We start from the raw sequence: 23765 nt of genomic DNA, 5'->3' as shown, positions 1-23765 counted from the left end.
AAAGCCACCAGGGACTTGGGTCTGGCAGCCTCCAGGACTCCGGAACAGGGAAGATGTCACGAATTTCCTGTTTTAATTGCAAGACGTATTGAATTCCAGGGGAATTCTTGACCGTGGTTGAGGAATCTGTCCTCATTGAAGTCTCCTGACTCATTGGTCTGTTTTCTAAATTTGGTTTTTTAGCACTTGAGGAGAATCACTGGTTATTGTCTTATAACCAGGATACAAAACATATATGTCACATGTGTGTAAAGATGAGTAATAATAAACATGGACCCCTGCATACCCTCCATGCGGCTGAAGACACGCATTACCTGTATTTAAGAAGAGCAGACAGAAAAAGGAGCATTGCCTTAAAAATCATCTCACTTTGCTGATTTCTGTGGTCATTCCTTGGCTTTTTTTTCCCCCCCAACAGTTTTATATTTAGGTATGAACCCCCAAACAGTAAGTTGTTTAGTTTTGGCTGTACTGGGGGAAGTTCATATAAATGGAGTCATTACTGAATGTGTGATTCAGGGCTTCTTTCTTTCCACGGCGTCTTTCTGAGACTCAGCAACATTGCAGTGTGCAGCGGAGCTTGTGGTTGGCGTGCTTGCTTACTGTGACGTATTGCATTGTGAGGATCTCCACACTCTCTCTGTCCTCCAGGGCTGTTTCTTCACCGGCATTTGGAAAACAGGTGAACCCAAAATTCAGCAAATCCCTGTGCCATTTAAAGTTTCAAGGATTGACTCCTTTCTGGGCAAATCCCGAGTCGGGGGTTGGGAATTTCCAAGTGATTAGCTTTCCTTAGTGAGAATACTGGGAGTCCTCATTTCTGGAGAATGGGCTGGTTTGGACTTCTCTGGGGGTTGTTAACTCTTGACCCATTTCTCCTGCGTCTGGAATCGAAGAGCTGTTTCTGGGGGATCTTGTGGGTGAGCCCCTTCTTGTGCTGACCATGCTCCTTGTAGGGCCGATCTGGTGTTTGGTTTTGTTTGTTTGTTCCTTGTTCTTGCTTTGAGCTCTGGGTAGATTGGGGCTAGTTAGGAACCCAGGTGCTTTAACTGGAACCAGGCTAGTCTTTAGAACACAGGAAGACACTAAGAACTTTCCTCCTTCCTGCACTTGGCTGTCCAAGGGCATTCTTCTCCCTTCCTCTCCCTCCCCACCTTGTTTCTCCTCCTCAGTTGCTGGCAGATGTCCTATTCCATTGTGCCTCCCACCGAGGGAGTCGCGGAAGGGGCACTCCCATTGTTGAGTTTGTAAATAGCCCTGTGGAAATGACCAAAGCTCTAATAAAAAGCTCAGCTGGTTGCATTTATTTTCAGATTTAGAAAAATCTTCTGGAAGGATTGTTCTAAGGGCTTACTGGTGTCATTGTCGTGTTCCCGTGACACTTTGAAAGTAGGTCTCTGAGTGTGTTTTTCCTCCTCCACGAAGTGAAGAGCGTGGCTGTGTTTTTCTGTATTCCCTGGTTATTGTTACTTGAGATTGGTTCAGCTTTCCTTGAAGTGGGTTCCCTTGAGCTAATGTTAATTGATGTAGTTTTGGAATGTAGGTGAGATTTAGTGGGGTGAGGACCAAGAAGGAATTCTTTGGTGCAAAAAAGGTGGTTTTATTAATGCTCCAGGATGGGACCTGTGGACTGAAAGAGCTGCTGCCCTGGGTCTGTGGGGGTGGCTGGTTATAAGCTTGGAAGCTGGGGGAGGTAAGGAAAAGGGAGGTTTTCAAAAAGGATTTTCATATGTTAAAGAGCCCTTGCCATTGTCTAGTTAAGGTAGTTTTTCCCCTCTAGAAAGGCATTAACATTAAGATGTTGAGAGCTTCACGGAGGAATGTCACACCTGTGCCACCCAGGACTGGGTTGCAGGGTGTCAGCTGGTGCTTTGTCCCCAGCTGCCTTCTGCTCCCTCACCATTAATGGTTGCCACGGAGGGAAAAATGGTTCTGCAGTAAAAATAAATCAGTTTCTTTGCTACAGGACTGCCTAAAGCCTTTGACACGTTGTCCTGCTTTGTGAATATATATTTCTTTTTTCCTTTTTTTTTTTTTTTTTTTTTTTTGTGAATTTAAATGAGGAGCTAGTAGAAGCAGTTCAGAAACACTTTTTTGGTTTTGTTGTTTTTTTTTTAAAAGATTTTATTTATTTATTTGACAGAGAGAGACACAGCGAGAGCTGGAACACAAGCAAGGGGAGTGGGAGAGGGAGAAGCAGGCTTCATACCGAGCAGGGAGCCCGATGTGGGGCCCAATCCCAAGATGTTGGATCATGACCTGAGCTGAAGGCAGACATCTAAAGACTGAGCCACCCAGGCGCCCCTAAACATGTTTGATTATAGAATTCTGCCCTTCCCCAGTAGATCTTGCCGTAGTAGTCCTTCTCTGAATACTCTTTGGGAAAGCCATCTTTATTATATACTCCACTGTTTACACTGGTTACATCTACAACTGTTTATACCGGTTCCGTCTGCGTAGATAATCTCAGGATTGCTGTGGAATTTTCTGGTAGCTTATGATGAATCCATTAACATTGAGGATGGGAACTTTAAGGGCAGACTTACTTTCATTTCACTTTAGAATACGTAGGCAAGTAGTTTTGTGTGTGTGTGTGTGAATGAGAGTACAGTGCAGTGGTTTTGTAAATGGACAGGGAGAATAAGGTCTCAGGTTTTAAAGGATATTCTTTGCCCTTGGTAGTATATTCCACAAAAGTAGGAGAGTAACAAAGAGGCCCCGGACCAAGATAATCTTTTTGTGAATGCCTCCAGGCAGAGCAAGATTTTGTGTATAAAAATAGTAATGAAAATGATTTTTCTGGGGCACCTGGGCGGCTCAGTAGGTTAAGCGTCTGCCTTAGGCTCAGGTCATGATCTCTGGGTCCTGGAATCGAGCCCTGCAGCAGGTCCCTGCTCAGCGGGGAGTCTGCTTCTCCCCCTCCCCCTGCTGCTCCCCCATCCCAGGCGCTCTGCCTCTCTCTCAAATGGATAAATAAAATCTGAGAAACAAAGACTGCTCTTCCCAGTGGTTGTAGAACACACAAGTGTCCTCTCTTTCTTCTCTGTCCGTCCCCTCCTCTTTGGGTAAGTGGGAAGAAGTAAAGCCGAAGCTACGAAGGACACGGATTTATCGTTGTTGTTGCTTGTGTTTGTTTAAGATGTGTTTTCCGACAGGTGTAAGGCCTCTGATGTGAGCACGTTAGGATGCCGGTTGTACCTTGCAGGGAGTATGTTTTCTTCGGTTGGTCCCTGGTCTGTGATTTCTGGGCCTCAAACATGTAACAATGACAGAGACTGAATGAAGCTACGTGTAATTACACCTTTTCTACCAAAATACCGAAACAAAACCCTGGGAAACTCAATCCCAGACAATTGAAAATGGGCTGGAATCTCAACCCAGTAATTTTTTTTTTCAGTTTTCTCTACTGGTGGCGTTTTCCTATGAGTTTTAATTTTAATGGAAGTCAATTTTTCAGATAGCTGGAGCTTATTCCTTCAAACACCAGAGTGCAATGACTTTGCCCCACTTCCCAGCCTGTCGGAAGTGGAGGCCGGAGGCTGCTGGGCGTGACCGTGAGCATCCATGATCTTCCCTGTGGTGACAGGAGCTTGGGCTGCTCCCAGCTTCCTGGCTCCTGTCGCAGTGTTGGACTTGTTGGGAGGCCCTGTCCTGCTGCCGCCTCCTTTCCCAGCCTCGCAGGTTGGCTGCCCTCTCCGCTGTGTGCTGGAAACTGGCTAATGGAGGTGACATCGGAGGTGACACTTGAGTGAGTAAACCAGGTGGGATTGATGTCAGGTGTGGAGATGGCGCTGACCCCTCAGGGCTGGGGAACATCGGTTTCTGGTGCTCAAAGGATTTCTTCTGGATACAGGAGGGTCAAGGCCCTTGGAACAGGGAGCGCTTCCTATTCTCAGTATTGCATAAAATGTTGTGAGCCCTTTGGAGATTTATAATCTGCTGATTGCTTTTCCAAACTGGACACAAACCCACCTTGGCTTGGGCGTTAGTATAACTTTCAAAATTCTCTCAAGGCCCGTCTCTGGACTGGCCACGTGCTGATAACTGTTGAAGATGGGCTCTTCGTGTTACGTTGTCATACAGCGGGACGAGGTGTGATGCTGTGTGATGTTGTACCAGTCTGTTGCCTCTCCCTTTGTGTGTATTTGAAATTTTCCCCCGTAAAGCCTGTGGGAGGACACAGAACTGTGTCTAGCTCTGGTTGGTACTTAAACGCCAGAGCGTAGAGTTATTCAGGGAAACACCACCACTGTCCCAAATGTTTATAGTGACCTGGTGATGTGAGCAGGGACCACATGTAGTCGTCACTTATCCACTTAATCGATGCACATTAATTGGTAGTGTGCCTGACTGTGGTCTGGGCGCTGGGAGCGTGACAAGGAACGAGACAAAGCCACTATTGCCATGATCGTACAGCCGACCGACGCAGGGAAAGAGGACGCGTAGACGCGCAGGCAGGTAGACCACGGGACGGTTTCCAGTGGCCAGTGGTGCTTCGGGGGCGGGGGGTGGCGCACACAGTGCTCTGGACAGTGAGAGGGCCGGATGCCCAGAGGTGGTGCTGGCCGTAGCCTCACTCACATGGGGGATGAGGAAGGCGCCCTGAGAGGCGCGCCGGCCACGGGGAGGCGAGGCCAGGAGAGGGGGCTTCTTGGGCAGCGCCCTGGGACGTGTGTGCTTGCTTCTCTGAGGGATGCCTCTGCCCTGTAGGAAAGCAGCCCCGAGGACGGCGGTCCAGCCAGTTCATCGGACACCTGTGCCCCCTGAGGCCCACTGCTGGGCCAGATAACCAGATAGCCAGAGCTATCAGGTAACCCAGTAAAGAAGCCAGTAAACACATGCATATTAAGAGGACTTTCAAGTCAGTGGTTAGCCAAAATAAAACAGTCGCTTTTCTGCAGTAGTAAAATAAAAGTAGCCAGTTATTCCTCTAAAACTAGGCCATGTGCTCAGCGTGGCTGTCAGAAATGGCCCTGAGAGCATCTCCAGTCTCTCTGCTAGAGAGTTCTGAGGTGATTTTTCTGCATGTGTTTGTCACTTCCCGTAAACCTTTATGCTCTCCTGCATTTCAAGCACGATGCAGACTGGGCAGGAAAGCAGAGACCCAGCCTCTGCCTGGGGGCACTTGGAGTGGGCAGGAGATGGTGTCTCTGACCAGACCCGACGCCCAGCACGTGGCAGGCATAGGAGGTGGTGTGGCCGGGAGGCACAGGTGCAGTCCCCTGTAGTGTCCCTTGAAGTGGACAGGTGCCCTGAGGAGGACTGGTCATGAGTATCTGGCTAGTTTGAGACGGGGAGCTCAGGCACAGCCTCTCTGGGGGGGTGACATTTGTGTCACGTGTGAGCAAGAACATTCCTGGCACACAGAGCAGCTTGTGTGACGACTCTGAGGCAGGAGGGAGTTTCAGGAGTTCTCAGTGGACAGAAAGAGGGAAGGGGAAGCCACACAAAGTGAACAGAGGCCGTGTCCTGCAGACGTTTGGTATTTCTTCCAAGTACAATAGAAGTCATTGTAGGACATTAAACCAGAAGAATGGTAGGAAGTGTTATGTGATGTGATGTTATTTGAAAGCATAAACTGGAGGGACAGAGGGAGAGGTAGAGAGATCCAGAACCAGGTCTTGATCCTGGCTTTGCCATTTCGTCAGTCTTGTGGGCAGTCGACTCATGTGGGAATGGGGCTAATCAGTTCGACCTCACCTTGTAGTGAGGACTGAGCAAATCCAGGAAGCTGTTGAGAACCGTGTGCAATGAAATAGTAGTTCCCTTCTCCCCGTAAAATACATGAGTAACATATTCTGCAATCAGTCGCTGGTGTCCTTGGGGACATCCTTACCAAGCCCAGTGGCAGCCCCATGAAGGGATGGGTGTAGTGTCCTGCTGTAGACAATTTTGTGTTTCTATCTGAGATTGATCTGGCCCATTCAGGGGGTGGATTAATAATGGTGGCTTTGTTAATAACTCGTTCTGACTAAGATTATGTTTAGTCTGTGTAACAGATGCCCCCCCCCCCCGAACTAAGTTGCTAATGCAGTACTGTTGTTGCTCATTTACTCACAATTCCCAGCATTGTTAGAGGGAGAATCTGCTAAACTCAAAGCCTCTTGTTTGTGTCTTGGAATCTCAGACTAAAGACATTTTCTTCACCTGTCCATTTACTCGGACTTTCCTATTGTTTCATCCCTGTGCTGCCAAAGTGAGCACTTTCCTGTTGTTTTGAATCTCTCAGCCTCTTCCACAAATAATCAGATTTCCTTTGTAGTTTTGAGACCATTTTATTTTCAGAAATTCCACCATAATGATATTCATGAGGTCCATGCTGTGACTTTGCCTACCCGATAAAAGACTTGTTGGTTTCCAACCATATAAAATAGTACATGCAAAGAAAACACTATTTAGTTGTATGGGGTAATAAAAATGATCCAGACGGGGCAGCTGTCCTCAGGGGCTTTGTAGCATGATTGCAGCCTTATTTTAGCAGTCTGAAACCGTGACTCAGTCTCACACTTTGCCTGTAGACACTTGTGCTGTGGGATGGTGACCAGCATTGTTTACAGGGAGGTAGACTCGCAATGTGGTTAGGTGTTTGTTTTGCCTTCGGTTAAAAAAAATTTTTTTTAATAAAAATATTTCAAGAGCTATTTAAGGTTCGCAGCAGAATTGAGAGGAAGACAGAGATTTCTCATATACCCCTTGCCTCCCTCCGCCTCCACCCCCCTCTGCCTCCACGCCCTCCCCCAGAGTGGTCCATTTGTTACATTGTAACTACCCGAAGTATATAGTTATTATTAGGTCAGGTTCACTCTTGGTGTTGTACACTGTGGTTTGGACTAATGTACAATGACATAAATCCATCATCCCGTCATTCATGATACTGTCACTGCCCTAGAAATCCTGTGCTTTTATCGACCCCTCTCCCCCAACCCCAGCAACCCGTGGCAACCACTGATCTTTCTGCTGTCACCATAGCGTTGCCTTTTCCAGAACGTCATCGAGTTGAAATCATTCACTATGTAGACTTTTCAGACTGGATTCTTTACCTTAGTAATATGCATTTACGCGTCTTCCATGTCTTTTTGTGGCTTGAGAGCTCATTTCTTTGTAGTGCCAAGTTTGAATATAATTTAAGATCAGTCCGTGGATCCTGCCTGAAATGCTGTGAGATATACATGGGCTTTAGTTTACTGTCCATGGTGAAGGGTGCAAAAAAGCCCTCATGCTTCCTAATAGGATCACATTGCCATGAATGCTTGCCACAGACACATTATTGCCAGGGGCTCGGAAGCAGCTCCCGTGTCTGTATTGTAGATAGGGATGAGGGATGTCTTCCTGCCTCCTAAAACGTCTTCCGTATATCAGAGATGGGAATTACCGGAATTGTAGTTTTTACGCCTTCGTGCTTGGACCCAGTGTGACTCTGAAATTAAGTGGTCCCGCACAGATGTCTGACAGTGTATGTGGGCTGCTGAGTCAGGGTGTCTTGGTCCCACAGCCCTCGAGGTGGCAGCTCCTTTAGGCTCTCGAAGTCCATCAGCATCTGTTGTCAGGGCAGCAGCTCATTCAGCAGTGGGGGAAAGAGAGGATTACAGGTGCAACACACGGCTGACAGTGCGAGATTCGTGAATCCTCTCTGTAACCCCACTGTTTCGAAGGGCTTCATGTACATTGATTCATTTAGTCCCCACATCTAAGTTCCCATCAGTAGAAAGTGGTGGGGACAAAGAATGGGGCCGGGGCTTCTGGATCCCTGCTGTTCACGGCCACCCCGGGCTAGACTCATAACGTGCCACTGTCTGCCCCACTAGGATAGTCAGCTACTATCCCTGCTCTGGTGAAGCTGTGGCATGTAGCGTGATGTAGGACCCCCTAATGTAGAAGCATCTTAATTGGGGTCAAGTCTGTTAGTAGCAGATAGACTGAGAATTAGCCTGAGAAGGGCTTCACAGAGGTGCTTAATTCTTGATTTTAAGTCAAGAATTGGCACTTTGTGCTGCAGTTTTTTCAGAAAGCCTCTCTGCATGATGCGTTTGAAGACACAGCAAGGAAATTGCCCAAGAGCCATGTTTTCTCTGCTTGATTTTGTTTTGGTTAAGCCATTGTGAGTCCTTGCCAGATTTTACCCTGCTGGGAATTGCCACTATGGCGATGGGGGGGGGGGTGGCGGAGCAGGGCAGGAGCTCCGTGAAGAGTGCTCCACAGGTGTGGCCCTGCCCAGGGGTTTCCCCGGGGGCCTCAGTACACAGCTGTAGTCAGCCTTTACAGTCAGCTGTAGTCAGCATTTTGTTAGGGGAAACAATTCGGGTGTGAGTTCAGGAGAAACAACTCGGGTGTGACTTTCCTTGACAATATTAGGAAAAAAGGCAGGGAATCTGTTACTGATGATAGCAATCACCTGTAATCATGGGTCACTTGTACAACTTTCCACTGCTTTGTTCACCCTTCATCATCTTGGAGATATGTATATAGACCATAGAAGTATCATTGTGTTGGATTAAAACATCATGTTGGGTTAAAACTCTGTGGATGCACTTGTGTACTCACCTCAAACTTTGCATTTTATTGGAATCTTTTTTTTATATTAACCAGATGATTATATAGAAATTATATATACACATACATATGTGTGTGTGTGTGTGTATGATTATATAGAAATTAACCAGTTGATTATATACAAATGAAACTTTCCTCTGAAACTTCTACTTGGCTTCTGGGCAGCAATTAAACAAACAAACAAACAAACAAAAAAACAAAAAAACCACTTGCAAAAGGCAGTTTCCTTTTTAATACCGGTCCCTCAGAGACGGATACTTTTGTAAGGAGTTGGGACTGGATCCTAGCATTTTACCTCTAAAGGAGGCAGAGCCTGGCCAGGACCTCGGAGGAGATCTGTAACTCCTCCAGGACTGGTTAAGAGTTCACAGACCACCACCCACCCTCCGACTGCTCTGTGGGGAGCACGGGGCCGGGGGAGATTTCCAGACTGACCCAGGTAGTAACCGTGAGAAGGGCAACAACAGTGTTTTGCTCTCTCTTGTCAGTACTTCAGGCCACCGAATGTGGCGGGTTTCCCCAGGCCAGCCAGTTGTCCTGTTCTCTGTGTGCAGCAGCGCGGCGTCCTGCAGTCCGGTGCAGTTCTGACACCTGCCTACCTGGAGTCACTGTCAGATCCCACCGGTGTGGGGCTCAGCCCCACAAGCTTGTCCTCCTCCTCTGTCCCCACCTCAGATGCCAGTGTGAGTCCTGGGTTGTCACCTGCCATTCTGACTGAGCTATCACCCCGTCCTCGGGTGTGATAATTCACTACAGAAGGTCAAAGAACTCAGGAACAGTCTGTTGATGAGGTTGTCAATGTATCATGTTTATCATTATTATCCTGATGTAGCTCAAATGGCCGATGGAGGAGATGCATGGGGCAGGGTGCATGGGAAGGGGCACACAGTGTCCATGTCCCGCTCTGGGGAAGCCTCCCTCCCGGCACATCCAGCTGCAAGCTGGCCACGCTCTGACCCCCACCTGTTAGGATGCTGTGAAGGCTCATGATGACTGATGAGGGCAGGATTGATTAAGCACAGGCCATCGGTGATTGGTTCAACCTCTAGCCCTCTCCCTTTCTCTGAGGTGGGGGTTTTTAGATTTTAGGGTCAACTTGAATGCCTTTAGTTTTGTTTATTAAAAAAAAATTTAGCCAACAAAATTTTTATTAGAAGCATATTTACAGTTCCTTGTGTTATAACAGAGGTGAAACCTGGTCTCCAGTTGGTAATCCATTGGCTGGTTGACTGGGTCCTTTAACCGGACTGCATGGACAAAAATGATTTGCCAGCCATTTGGTGGACACCAACGGGCTTTAGTCAGTTCCAAGTAGAGGGTCCTCACTGCATCCTTCCTGCTAACTGAGTGGAAACGGTCTGGCCTGGATCGTTACAAGTCACGTCTTGCTAGGTAGCAGACAGATTATACACAGTTGTGCAGAAAGAAAGCAAGGATTTAAAAATTTAGCATTTTATTGTATTATATTTGCATACTCTTAGAAGCCTAAGGCTTTTTTTGGAATCATCACAATTTTAAAATAATACCACCAATTTTATAAGACCTGAATTGATTAAGGAAACCTCCCATGCTCATTGTAAGGTTTTGGTATTACTGTATCTCAGAAGTTTATCGCTTCTGCTGTAAAGTTGATATGTCTTTATTGCAGAAGATGCTCTGGACAGTGACTAACAGAAAGCAGCTTTTGTTCTGTTTTAAATCCCCTTGTGTCGCGGTTCTTTAGTGGACTTCAGGAGGGAACTGTGAACATGTGACCTGGCCTGTAGGGCGCCTCTCGCGTCGGTAGGAGAGGGAAGGGACTCTGTTTGCCGCCTGGGTTCTGGTTCTCCTGCTGACCTCTGCCCTTTCGCTGCCAGTTTTCCTGTCCTTCAGCAGTGCTTCACGGCCTTCAGCCGGAGGAATTTACCTCACAGACTGCAAAAATAAATGGCAAGTTTGTAAATACAAGGTCACTTTTAAAATAAGGACTCTTACATATGTGCCTCGTTGTCCCTGTGGCCACTTTGCCAGCTGTCACGGGAGTTTCCTTCATCCGGAGGTCAAGGCCGCAGTTCTGGTGTGATCCGCTTGATGAGGTGGGCTCCCCTGTCGGCCCTCACCCACCTGCTCTTGAGTCTTTCCTGGAAAATTTAATATAGTTTCGTTCTTAGGAAAGTGTCCAACTTCATACTTACTTATCTAGTGATCTCCAAAGGGTTTTCTTTCTGTTCTTTCCCTTCATTATACATGTTTAAAACAAAACAACAACAACTTTTTTTATTTTCTTAAAGGATAAAATCCTGTCTTAGAAGTGATGTCGTAGGCACAGATCACTGTGGCATCAGTAGTAGGCACCCGCGGGGCCCCCAGCACTGCAGCAAGCAGAACGGCAGGGCCCCTTGCCGAGTCTGGGGTCCCCCCACCTGGAGCTGGTTGCGCTGGTCCGCAGTGCCCCGGCCCTCCCCGCCATTCTCCTCTGCCCAGCGAAGACATCTGGGACTCAGTACGCGCCATATTCAGTGTAATGCCTAACGCGCCGTATTCAGTGTAATGCCTAAGGATTCTTTTTTCTCGAAAACTCATGTCTGAACACTGAAAACATTTGAACATTTTGAACTTTCTAAAGAGAGTGTAATGGCATCCATGTATCTGTCGGTTGTGCTCGAACAGTTACAACGTTCTGCTCTCCCTGCTTGTAGAGCGTTACTTTTAACGACATGAATTTTCTCTTTAACCAAAAAAAAAAAAAAAAAAAAAAAAAAGTGCTCTCATTTTTCAGCTCTCAGTAACTTTTTCTTAGATGAAACAGAGTTTGAGCTATGTTGGCATTTTGCGTGCGTCCTCCTGGACGGATGTTTGTTGTAAGAACAGCATTAGCATCTAACATTTATTGAGCGATGACTGGGTGCTAATGGTGAGTGATGTTGGCCTTGGGGCCACATGTTATTCTTCAACAGCCCTGAAGGATTGCTTTTCTATCCCCATTTTATTGACACAAAAACTGAGGCTCAGGGGTGCCTGGGTGGCTCAGTGGGTTAAGCCGCTGCCTTCGGCTCAGGTCATGATCTCAGGGTCCTGGGATCGAGTCCCACATCGGGCTTTCTGCTCAGCAGGGAGCCTGCTTCCTCCTCTCTCTCTCTCTGCCTGCCTCTCTGCCTACTTGTGATCTCTCTCTGTCAAATGAATAAATAAAATCTTTAAAAAAAAAAAACAAAAAGAACCCTGAGGCTCAGAGGCATTGAATAAACATGCCCAACGTCAACACAGATGGTGGCAGAGCTAGAGTTGTCTGGCTCCCAGCCCTGATCCTTCACCACTGTCCTGTTTTACTTACAGAAATTCCAGGGGTTCTGGGCTGGCCCTGTCGGTGGAGCGTCTGACGCTTGATCTCAGGGTTGTAAGTTCGAGCCCTGTGTTGGCTGTAGAGATGACTTAAAAATAAATTCTGAAAAAAAAAGAAAGACATTCCATGTGGTCATACCCTAAGGACATAATGCAAATACACCAAAAAAGAAGAAAATCAAACCGCCAGTCTTTCTGTTCTGGTGTAAAATGAATTGCTTTTCTTTTTGAGTTTTATGGCAAATGAAAGCAGGTGAAGTGGACTGATATTTTTTTTTTAAAAAGAAGCAGCTTTCTGTGAAGGAATAATCAGATTATTGGGATTTTATTACACATGATTTGAAGTTAAAATTTTAAACTCACAATGTATTAATTTAAGATAATTAAAGCCGTTTTAGTCTCCATCCTCCTCAAGTCAGTCTTCCGGTCTGCGAGGGGAGTACTGTGTAGTCACCCCACAGCACCCAGCCGTCGTGGTGGGGAGGCCGGGCGTGTGGTGTGTGCCAGTCAGCGGGGCTTACGGAGGCCTCCTTGCAAACATCTGCCGGCTCCCAGCAAGTGGGAGAGCAGCGGAGCCCCAAATCAGAACTTTTAGAAGTCTGTTCCACTGAGGGACGTCTCTCCAGAGGCTAAGCGGTGGGTGGAGCCCTTGCGGGGTCAGTGTGGTCTCTGGATCCGTGGGGTCACGGAAAGCCCAGGGATGCCTGAGGGCGGCAGAGCTCGCAGGTATCGGAGTGGGGAAGCCGACGGCAGAGACGAAGCCGAGGATTAGGCTCTCAGCTCAGGGTTACCTTAAACTGTGATGCGAGACACCGGGCACTACTCGTCAGTCAGAGACCCCGCAAGTGGCGGATCCAGAGAGACCCCCTCCTTCCTCCTCTGAGAGGAGCGGCGTGGGAGTGCACGGCAGGAGTCTGCTGGCTTTGGAGACTCGAAGCAGGGCCTTTCTGACGGCCTTTCTCTGAGGGTGCACTGAAGAGCAACCCTCCCCCCCACCCCCCCCCAGCTCTCAGCTCCTCCACGGCCAGAGACTGGGAGACTGCCGTCTTCATTCCTGTCCTCCAAAGCTGTGTGGAAAGTGTTCAGGGAAGCAGATTACTTAGCCTCTGGCCCCTGGCAAGGGTAGTGCAGTTCCATCTTGGACAAAGACATTTGAGAATCACTGAAACAGGCCCCTCCTCCAGAAAATCAGCAAGAACATCCAGCTAAGACCAAGTTTACTGATTAATGAGAACTGCAAAACTCCAATGCTAGAGGAATACAGCACATAGAATTCATGTCTTTTTCCCCATGATTCATACAGGAATTCAGTAAAAGTGGCAGAATATAAAATCAGTGCACAGAAATCAATTACATTTCTGTATACCAACAATAAGAAAGAGAAATTACAGAGTTAATCCCATTTACAATTGCACCCAAAACCATAATGTACCTAGGAATAAATCTAACCAAAGAAACAAAGAATCTATATTCAGGAAACTATAGAACAATTAAGAAAGAAATTGAAAAAGACAGAAAGAAATGGAAAAATGTTCCATGCTCATGGATTGGAAGAAAAATATTGTGAAAACATCTATGCTACCTACAGCAATCTACACATTTAATGCAATCCCTATCAAAATACCATCAACTTTTTTAAAGAAATGGAACAAATAATCCTAAAATTTGTATGGAACCAGAAAAGACCCCAAATAGCCAGAGGAATGTTGAAAAAGAAAAGCAAAGCTGGTAGCCTCACAATTCCAGACTTCAAGCTCTATTACAAAACTGTCATCATCAAGACAATATGGTACTGGCACAAAATCAGACACATAGATCAATGGAACAGAATAGAGAGCCCAGAAATAGACCCTCAACTCTGTGGTCAACTAATCTTCAACAAAGCAGGAAAGAATGTCCAATGGAAAAAAGTCAGTCTCTTCAACAAATGGTGTTGGGAAAATTGGACAGACACACGCAGAAGAATGAAATTGACCCATTTCCTTACACCACACACAAGAATAGACTCGAATGTATAAATGACCTAAATGTGAGACAGGAATCCATCAAAATCCTTGAGGAGAACACAGGCAGAAACCCCTTCGACCTCAGCCCTGCAACTTCTTCCTAGGCACATTGCCAAAGGCAAGGGAAACAAGGTCAAAAGTGAACTATTGGGACATCATCAAGGTCAAAAGCTTTTGGATAGCAAAGGAAACAGTAAACAAAATCAAAGAACAACAAGCAGAATGGGAGCAGATATTTACAAATGACATATCAGATAGAGGGCTAGTATTCAAAATGTGTAAAGAACTTATCAAAGTCAACACCCAAAGAACAAATAATCCAATCAAGAAATGGGCAGAAGACTTGAACAGACATTTCTGCAAAGAAGACATCCAAATGGCCAACAGACAAATGAAAAAGTATTGAACATTAGTTGGCATCAGAAAAATACAAATAAAAACCACAATGAGATACCACCTCACACCAGTCAGAATGGCTAAAATTAACAAGTCAGGGAATGACAAGATGTTGGCAAGGATGTGGAGAAAGGGGAACCCTCCTACACTGTTGGTGGGAATGCAAGCTGGTGCAGCCACTCTGGAAAACAGTATTGGAAGTTCCTCAAAATGTTGAAAGAAGAGTTACTCTGTGACCCAGCAATTACACTACTAGGTATTTACCCCAAAGATATAAATATAATGATCAGAAGGGGCACCCCAATGTTTATAGCAGCAATGTCCTTAATAGCCAAACTATGGAAAGAGCCTAGATGTCCATCAGCAGATGAGTGGATAAAGAAGATGAGGTATAAGGTACCTGGGTGGCTCAGTGGGTTAAGCCTCTGCCTTCGGCTCAGGTCATGATCTTAGAGTCCTGAGATCAAGTCCCACATCAGGCTCTCTACTTAGCAGGGAGCTTGTTCCTCCTCTGTTTGTCTGCCTGCCTTTCTGCCTACTTGTGATCTCTCTCTGTCAAATAAATAAAATCTTAAAAAAAAGAGAAAGGTATATATACACAGTGGAATAGTATGCAGCCATCAAAAGTTGGAATCTTGTCATTTGAAACAGCATGGATGGGACTAGAGGATATTATGCTAAGCAAAATAAGTCAGTCAGAGAAAGACAATTACCACATGGTCTTACGGATATGTGGAGTTTAAGAAATAAGGTAGAGGATCATAGGGGAAGAAAGGAAAAAATGAAACAAGATGAAATCAGAGAGGGAGACAAACCAGAAAACTCTCTTAATCTCAGGAAACAAACTGAGGGCTGCTGGACAGGAGAGAGGGATAGGGTGGCTGGGTGATGGACATTGGGGAGGTCATGTGCTATGGTGAGTGCTGTGCACTGTGTGAGATTGATGAATCACAGACCTGTACCCCTGAAACCAGTAATATAGTATATGTTAATTAAAAAAATGTTCAAAACCAAAAAATGAAGGGAGCAATCCTTTGTTAGCTGAGATGCCGAACTATTGTGAGAAGAGCAGATTAAAAAAAAAAATCTAATACACGTTGACTCAGGCTCAGAAACTCCCAGGCCCAGGCCCAGGCCCAGGCCCATTGTCTCAACATGTGAAGATACCATGTTAAAAAACGCCTTTTGCTAATAAACTTAAAAAAAAAAAAAAAAAAAAAAAGGAGGAAGGAAAGAAATACATGTCCTTGGACTCATCTCCAGGAGACAGATGTCATTTAACTCTGTATCTTTCAAATAGAGGCTATGGCAGTTTTCGATGTCCAATCAGTAAAGCGGTTAACACATGGACGAGAAATCCCTCTTTCAGAAGACACTGATCTGTTGCGTCTCCTGAAGTATTGACTCATGTAGGACTCATGCACATTGGGGTGTTTGGGCATCTAACTTCTGAGTAGCTAACTGTAGTTGATGGGGTGCAAATAGTGAACAGAAGACGCCTTGTCCTGTAAATCTTCCAATGGGAGGTTTGACGAAGGCACTACAGCTACATAGGGTTATGGTGGTAATACGTTATTTATACTGCTTTATTTCAGTTGTTTGTTAATCTTTCCTTGTCTAGACTACCTATTAAAGGACAAACTCTTCATTTCAAGACCAGGCCCAGTATAGGTCTGCCTTATCTTTTCAGTCCTGTTTCCATGTGTGTGTCTCCTCTAGTCCTATCAAATTCCCTTTCTGAATTTAGTTGACTTCTGAAGCTTTTGAGGGTTTGACCCTTGTTAACCTCCGATTGAACTTCCCTATATGAAATGCTGGTCTACAGAAATATCTATTTTTAAATAAGTCATTGAAAACAGGCGAGATTTTCTTGCCACCAAATTTTGGGATTGTGCTGGTAATCAAAGAAAATCTTCACATCTGGATTATATTTGACTCAGTAATGTAAAAAATTAGTTCTGAGTTCTTCTACGTAGCACGTGACGTGACCTGTGCTTTTGGGGAGTTGAAAATTTAAGGCTACGCGAGATTCAAAGATAGAATTTCTGAAGGCTACAGGACTTGATGTGCATGAAGGAGTGCTAAGCTGTTTTGTTGACCACAGAGATCCTGAGGTATCCTGTCAGCGGTGGTAAAGACCAGGGTGGTCTCCAACAATGCTTGTAGAATTGAAATAATTGAATTGAGCTTTGAGCCATGTCGCAAAGTGGGGAAATTTGGTCAAACTGGGGAGACAGAAATGGCATTAAGGCATGCAAAAGACAGGGGTAGTGTGGTGAATATACCTGGTTTGAGTAACCTTGAAGAGATCCGTTAACTTGCTTATCCTGAGAGAAAGGCAGCTTTGGTGTTTGGCCAAGTGGAGCTACTATCCAGGTACATCAGCACCTCTTTTTTTTTTTTTTTATTTCTTTCGTCTTTTTCTTTTTGGAAAGTGGGAGAAGTTAAAATTTATTTTCACATATAACAAATGTTATGGAAATTTTTTTCAAACGATACACTTACTGAAAATAGTACATTTCATGTAAAAATCACTTCTTCATGGACCATACAAAATTATGAAATGACTCAAATAATTCCCACCAGGGTTTCTAACATTATATATTACTGTGAAACAGTTCCTGAGTAGGAAGAGGTTGGAGACATTCTAGTCCAACCCCCTCATTCTATTTTATTTCATTCTTTACATTTTGCATGTGGTCCTCCGGTGACGTGGCACACAGAGACCACAAACAGAACAGCTAAGATTTATTGAGGGAATATTGAGTTCCAGCCCCACAGTGCATCCCTTCTTTCTCTCCAAATCCTGCGATCTAGAAACACAACCTTGTTGGCTTCTGAAACATCAGAATGTGCTCAGTTTATTTCTTTGGAATACACACACACCGAAAATCTCATGATAACTTACAGAGGATCATGTGATTAGAAACAAGGACTTTTTTTGAAGATGAATGAGAAGGTGGGCAGTGAAGAGCTCTGGTTGCTACCCAGGCCGGAACCTGAGTGTCCACGGAACCACTTTCTGATGAGTCAGCATCAAGCCTGGGCCTGTGGGTCTGTGAGGTCGATGTGAAGGGATGTTCTTTGTACTTGATGGAATGTTTGGCCAAGGACGTCGCCTCTTTCTGAGCCATGCCATCATCTGTGACAGGCTGGACCTTACTGAGAGTTTAGGAAACTCTTTGTTACGCCTTTACCGATACAATCACCAAAGGCCTTAATTTTTAAAAATATGAATTTTGATGTTTCTGATAGATGGTTTATATTATTCATTCTTTTTCATATATATATGTATGAAAACTTTTATCTTTACACTGTAATAGCGTATTCATTTTTTTCAAGGGGTAGCATACTATATTTAGTTATAGTATAAGTATTACTCATATTGGAAAATTTTTTCTTCACAACTACCAGCAAATGTCATGTAGCCTCTGGGGATTGGGGTAGTAAATCATGGTTCTGAATTAGGATGACTTAGTTGCTTGTCTCTTAATTCACATCTCAGGAAATCTTTACCAGTTAATGAAGTATAGTTTTGGTTCATGAAGAGACTTGCTTTTCCTTATTTAGTAAGGATCTTTGTTCTAAACTAAATGGTTATAGTAAATGTGGATAGAAGCAGGTCCATTTAGTGACTTCCCTTTTCCTCATGCTCCCCAGTCTCCATTCTTTTTTTTTAAAAGAGAGAGAGAAGAGGGGAAGAAGGAGCAGAGGGAGAGGGAAAGAAATAATCTCAAGCAGATTCTACTCCTAGCACAGAGCCCGACACGGGGCTCAATCTCATGACCCTCAGATAACGAGCAGAGCTGAAAACAGGAGTCAGGTGCTTAACGGACTGAGCCATCCAGGCTCCATTTATTCTTAAATAGTGCTGAGAAACACAGAAAAACGAGGCAGAAGCATATTGCCATTCCCATATGTGCTGTCTTTCTAAGTGAAAGGGATATATTTTTTAAAATATTTATAATGCTGAAATAAGATTGGTTTCCTAAGAAGAATAAGGGAAACCACATTGGAACGTCAGTGAAGGTTGGATAGCTTTATTGTTAGCTCAGGAGGTAAATATACTATCGGTTACAAACCAGCATGTCTTTGCTGCTGCTGCTGATTATTACACAGACGTGGCCGAAAGGAAGCTCAGGAAAACTCTGGAGAGATCCCTGGGAGTCCTGTTAGCTCATTCTGTCCCCAGTACGTTACTCGGCTCATCATAGTCTTAATGTGGAATGTCTATTTTATTTTATTTTTTAACAGTATTTATTTATTTATTTGACACACAGATCACAAGTAGGCAGAGAGGCCGGCACAGAGAGAGGAGGGGAGGCAGGCTCCCCATGGAGCAGAGAGCCTGATGCGGGGCTCGATCCCAGAGCCTGCCTGGTTAAAGGCAGAGGCTTTAACCCACTGAGCCACCCAGGCGCCCCTGGAATGGTTATTTTATTAACTTGGTCCATGCTGTTTCGTATGATTACTTTATTATAACTCCAGTGACTTGTCTGTCCTTTGTTAAATAGAGCAGTGATTTAAATGGCTCTTAAAAAATAAAGCAAGTAAAATAAGAGAAGGTTTAGTTAAAAGTACTGTGCATGATGTTTTCATTATAGCTATACCTGCTCAGAACAGATGCCGTCCAGAGCACTGCTGCACTTACGGAACATTTCTTGGCAGAAACCTCAAAAGTTTATGCAGTGAGCAAAGGTCCTGTAGCTTTCTTAGAATGAAACACACTCGTGCATTTTTCAAACAGAAAAAATCCTGTTTGAAAGGGTAGATAGAATGTTGAGTTTTACTCGACGGCAGCCAGAAATGCCAGGTTTTCCTCTCTAAAACTGGAAGATTAAAAAACCGCATTCCCATTGTGCCCAACTGTCTGAGGTGATGACCTACGGGGATCCTTTTGGTGCAGTCATAGAATTTCAAGAAGATTATGGGACTGTCATGGTTTTCTTTGCCTAATTTAAAACTTCAGAGTTGTCTACCTGATTTTACAATCCGTGGACATTCTTCCCTTGTTACTGAGCTCCGGGTTTTATCTAGGGCCCTCAGAGCTCTGTGCAGAGCGTTGGGCCCAGTGCTGGAGAAAGGTCACTGTGCTATTTTTGCCTGTACCTTTTGATTTCCATGCCCTCTGCCCTGGAAAATCCGTTTTGTTACCCTCCAGATTTTATTTCTTGTGGAGAAGGAATAAAGCCATGGGGAAAATTCCCTCATTTCTTTCTTTCTTTTTTTTTGAGATTTTATTTATTTATTTGACAGAGAAAGATCACAAGTAGGCAGAGAGGCAGGTAGAGAGAGGTGGGGGGAAGCATACTCCTCGCTGAGCAGAGAGCCTGATATGGCGCTCAATCCCAGGACCCTGAGATCATCACCTGAGCCGAAGGCAGAGGCTTAACCTACTGAGCCCCAGGTGCCCCACCCCCTCATTTCTATTTCATGATAATTTCACAGTTTATGAATGGGTGATACTAGAGGTTGATTAAAAACAACCACATCAGGAAGGCTACTACAGACTGTCATAGGATTGCATTGCACAAAAATCATTGTTCAGCCTTTTAATTTTGTATACACAGAAAACATTTGCAGAGCGGGTCAGCCTGCTGGTTTGTTACTTTGAAAGCTGTTTGCTTTTCAGAGTTTTCTCCAGGTGGTAATTTTAGCTGTTTTTGGGAAAGTAACATGCAAAAGTGAACGTTTAAACCGTGTGGCTGGTGGTGGGAGAAGGCTGTAACTTGTTCTTAAATTTCTCTTTAGTGTTGAAATATGGGAAAATAGTTGAGAGCCGTGGCTTTTACTTATTTAAAGAGTTATTCATTCATTCGAGAGAAAGGGAGGGAGTAGGGGGAGAAGCAGAGGGAGAGAGAGAATCTCAAGCAGACTCCCCACCAAGCACAGAGCCCATTGTGGGGCTCAATCCTATGACTCTGAGATCATGACCTGAGCTGAGACCAAGAATTGGACGCCTAATCATCTGAGCCAGGCAGGCGTCCCATTAAACAGATTTTTTTTAAATTTTTTTTTTAAGATTTTATTTATTTACTTGTCAGAGATAGAGGGAGAGAGAGAGAGCGAGCGAGCACAGGCACACAGAGAGGCAGGCAGAGGCAGAGGGAGAAGCAGGCTCCCTGCTGAGCAAGGAGCCCGATGTGGGACTCGATCCCAGGGTGCTGGGATCATGACCTGAGCCGAAGGCAGCTGCCCAACCAATGAGCCACGCAGGCGTCCCCCCATTAAACAGATTTTATCACTTGAGGCAGTAAAGTGAATTTGGCTTCTCATCTTTGTAAAATAGAATACCTTTCAGATCATGTTATCAAGATGCTGAGTTTCCCTTATGTTTTTTTTTTTTCTCTTTCATTGCTTTCCTTTGATGTGGCTGCTGTGTTGACAACCCTTTCTACTTTGGCTGCTGAATTTTTGTTTCCATCATTAAGGAAACCTCCCAAGGTAAGCAGTTGATGTGGAATTTTGTGTGCGTGGATACTAAGTGTGCAAACATCCAGGACTTCATTCATCACAGTAACCCATGTGAGAAGAAAAATCGATATTTTAATTAAAATTTAAACCATGAGAAAACAGTAAAGACATAAAATTAGAATGCTCCTCTAGATTTGCAAAACATTTTCATCATTATTTCATTCTTGGAATTAATGCTCTGGTCCTCAGAGCAAAGCAAAGCAAGTTCTCTTTGCTCTGGCCAGTCTTCAGTGGTTTGTTTACCAGAGAGTAACCCGTAAGTTAGAGAGTAGGTGGGGGAAAGAATCTGAGAAGGGGGATCTGACTGATCAACTCCTGAATAATTGAAGGCTGATTTTGTTACCGGTGAGTATTTTATTGGGTATCAAAGGGACGCTTAGTGCCAAAAGAATGGAGAAATTCAACCAGTCCCTGACCAGTAATGCTGGTTATAACTTCGGTCTCTGAGATGGAATCAAGACAGGCTGATCACCCCCACTCTCCATTACATGGTCAGAATCTAAGACGTGCTGGGGGAGGGTAAGGCATCTAGAGTAGATTCGGCTTACTTGCCTCTCAGGCTATAAAGAAAAATGAAACTTAGCTTTTACAAGTGGAAACTCACCAAAATGCTAAATATTATCCTTTATGGTTACTGAAGGCAATATAGGAATTGTCCTTGGCACTAACGTTTCAGCTCTAGCACGGAAGGTCCACCTGGAACAAATTGCATGAGATCTTTTAAGAACGAGGAAATATATGATATTATAGAAACGTAAGCACTAGCATCTAGCCAGCCCTGAGGAATTAGAAGGTTCTCCCTGAGCACTTCCTGACGTGGACATAGTCCCAAAAAGCTGCGACCAAAAAGGTGTCTCTGTTACTCGGAAAGATGTGAGTTTCCCCCTGAGTAGCTCTTCCTTCCCTTGCTGTTGGTCCAAGAGCTTTCAGAGCAGATTGTCGACCTTGTGATGCATTTAATTCTTTCCCCACAGAAAAAAGCAATGAATCCTAAGCAGTTTGACATATGGCTCCTTGGTGAAGGAGAAGCACTGAAATTAAGGGTCACAAAAACACATTTTAAAAAATCACTAATCTCTTTATACATAAAGATTTTCTGGGTTATTTTCTATTCAGTATTTAGAGCTTAGTGATTTCCTGAAGGGTTCTATTGATAGTTCCTAAGAGGTACCATGAAATTTTCAAAGTAAAATCAATGTGAAATCCCCACATTTAAATATATATATGTATATGTCATAAGGCATATCTGAGAAGTATAAATATGGTCTTGAAATAAGTGACACAATAGAGCCATATTTGGAAAAAAAGACATTAAAATAAATAAGGTCTTTTCTTGCAGAAACTGTAAACATTACAGCAAACAGGAAAGGGAAAAGTGTTTTTCATGATGATTACATAAATGAATCTTACTGATTTTAAAGAATGAGAGTTTTTGCAAATGACATATCTGATAAAGGGTTACTATCCAAAATCTATAAAAAACTTACCAAGTTCAACACCCAAAAATAAATAATCCAGTATAAAAATGGCCAGAAGACATAAATAGACATTTTCCCAGAGAAGGCATTCTGATGGCTAACAGAGAGTGAAAAGATGTTCATCAACACTCACCTTCAGAGAAACACAAATCAAAACCATGATGAGATCCCACCTCACACCTGTCAAAATGGCTAAATGAACAACACAGGAAACAACAGATGTTGATGAGGATGTGGAGGAAGGGGAACCCTCTTGCACTGTTGGTGGGAATGCAAGCTGGAGCAACCACTCTGGAAATAGTATGGAGGTTCCTCAGAAAGTTAGAAATAGAACTACTCTGCAACCCAGCAATTGTACTACTACGTATTTACCCAAAGGGTACAAAAATAGAGATTTGAAGGGATACATGCACCCTGATGTTCATAACAGCGCAATGAACAATAGCCAAACTATTGTATTGAAAGAGCCCAAGTGTCCATTGACCGATGAATGGATAAAGAAGATGCAGATATATATACAGTGGAATATTATTCATTGTATATATACAATGGAATATTATTATTTCATTCAAAAGAATGAAATCTTGCCATTTGCAATGACGTGGATGGAGCTAGAGAGTATTATGCTAAGCGAAATAAGTCTGAGAAAGACAAATACTATGTGATGTCATTCTTATGTGGAATTTAGGAAACAAAACAGATGAACATATGGGAAGGGTGAAGAAAAGAGAGAGGGAAACAAACCATAAGCGACTCAATGATAGAGAACAAGAATGAGGGTTGATGGAGGGAGGTGGTGGGGGATGGGATGACTGGGTGATGGACATTAAGGAGGGCACTTTTTTGTGATGAGTGCTGGGTGTTATATGTTAAATGATGAATCACTAACTTCTCCTGAAAACAGTATTACACTAGATTAACTAGATTAACTAGAATTTAAATAAAAATTTGGATAAAAAATAAAACTGCTTTTTAAAAATGGAAAAAAATAACTAAATAAAACAGATTTTTTTTTGACATGAATAATTAACAAAATCATGAAAGACTGGTTGGTTCAATTTAAGAAGAAATTTTTCTGGGAAGGGGGCAAAATGCTACATGAATGAGACCTGATACTGCATTCTAATGGGGGTGGGAGGGAGAACATAGGCACAATTTAGTATAAAATCAGTTGTGTTAAGGGCCACAAGAGGCATAATATTCATGGAAGTCATAGGATGAAGGGTCTCATTCTGACTTTTGCAGATCTGAGGACAGATAAGACTGGAACTAATATTAAAACTTACGCATGAAGGCACTGGAGAAATTCCAAGTTGGTGAAGAATTATCAAATAAAATCCAAGAGATGGTGGAAATTTAGAGAGGTCAGCCTGGTTTTTGAGTGTATGCCATTCACATAGAGCAGCTTAAAGGCAGACCAGTGTTTCTAACTGCCTCATGTGATCTGGCGAGCCTAAGAGGGCAAAAATGTTGGAGTTCATGACCTGTACCCCTGAAGCAAATAATACATTATATGTTAATAAAAATTTAAAAATACATA

The 23765-nt window shown here is 44.0% G+C and overlaps 1 protein-coding gene across 5 annotated transcripts in view; it reads left to right on the top strand.

The window, feature by feature from the left end:
- The window catches only part of KIF13A (kinesin family member 13A), a 205414-nt gene that overhangs the window by 64622 nt on the left and 117027 nt on the right, over nt 1-23765 (top strand). For all 5 annotated transcript variants that reach the window (XM_059179425.1, XM_059179428.1, XM_059179424.1 and 2 more), the window contains exon 3: nt 20705-20717. In XM_059179425.1, coding sequence (XP_059035408.1) covers nt 20705-20717 — 13 coding nt within the window. The remainder of the gene's footprint in view (nt 1-20704; nt 20718-23765) is intronic.

The sequence above is a fragment of the Mustela lutreola genome, chromosome 6 (assembly GCF_030435805.1).
Source record: "Mustela lutreola isolate mMusLut2 chromosome 6, mMusLut2.pri, whole genome shotgun sequence".
NCBI classification, from domain to species: domain Eukaryota; kingdom Metazoa; phylum Chordata; class Mammalia; order Carnivora; family Mustelidae; genus Mustela; species Mustela lutreola.
The sequence above is the reverse complement of the archived record's forward strand: the minus strand, read 5'-3'. Positions and strand labels throughout refer to the sequence as shown.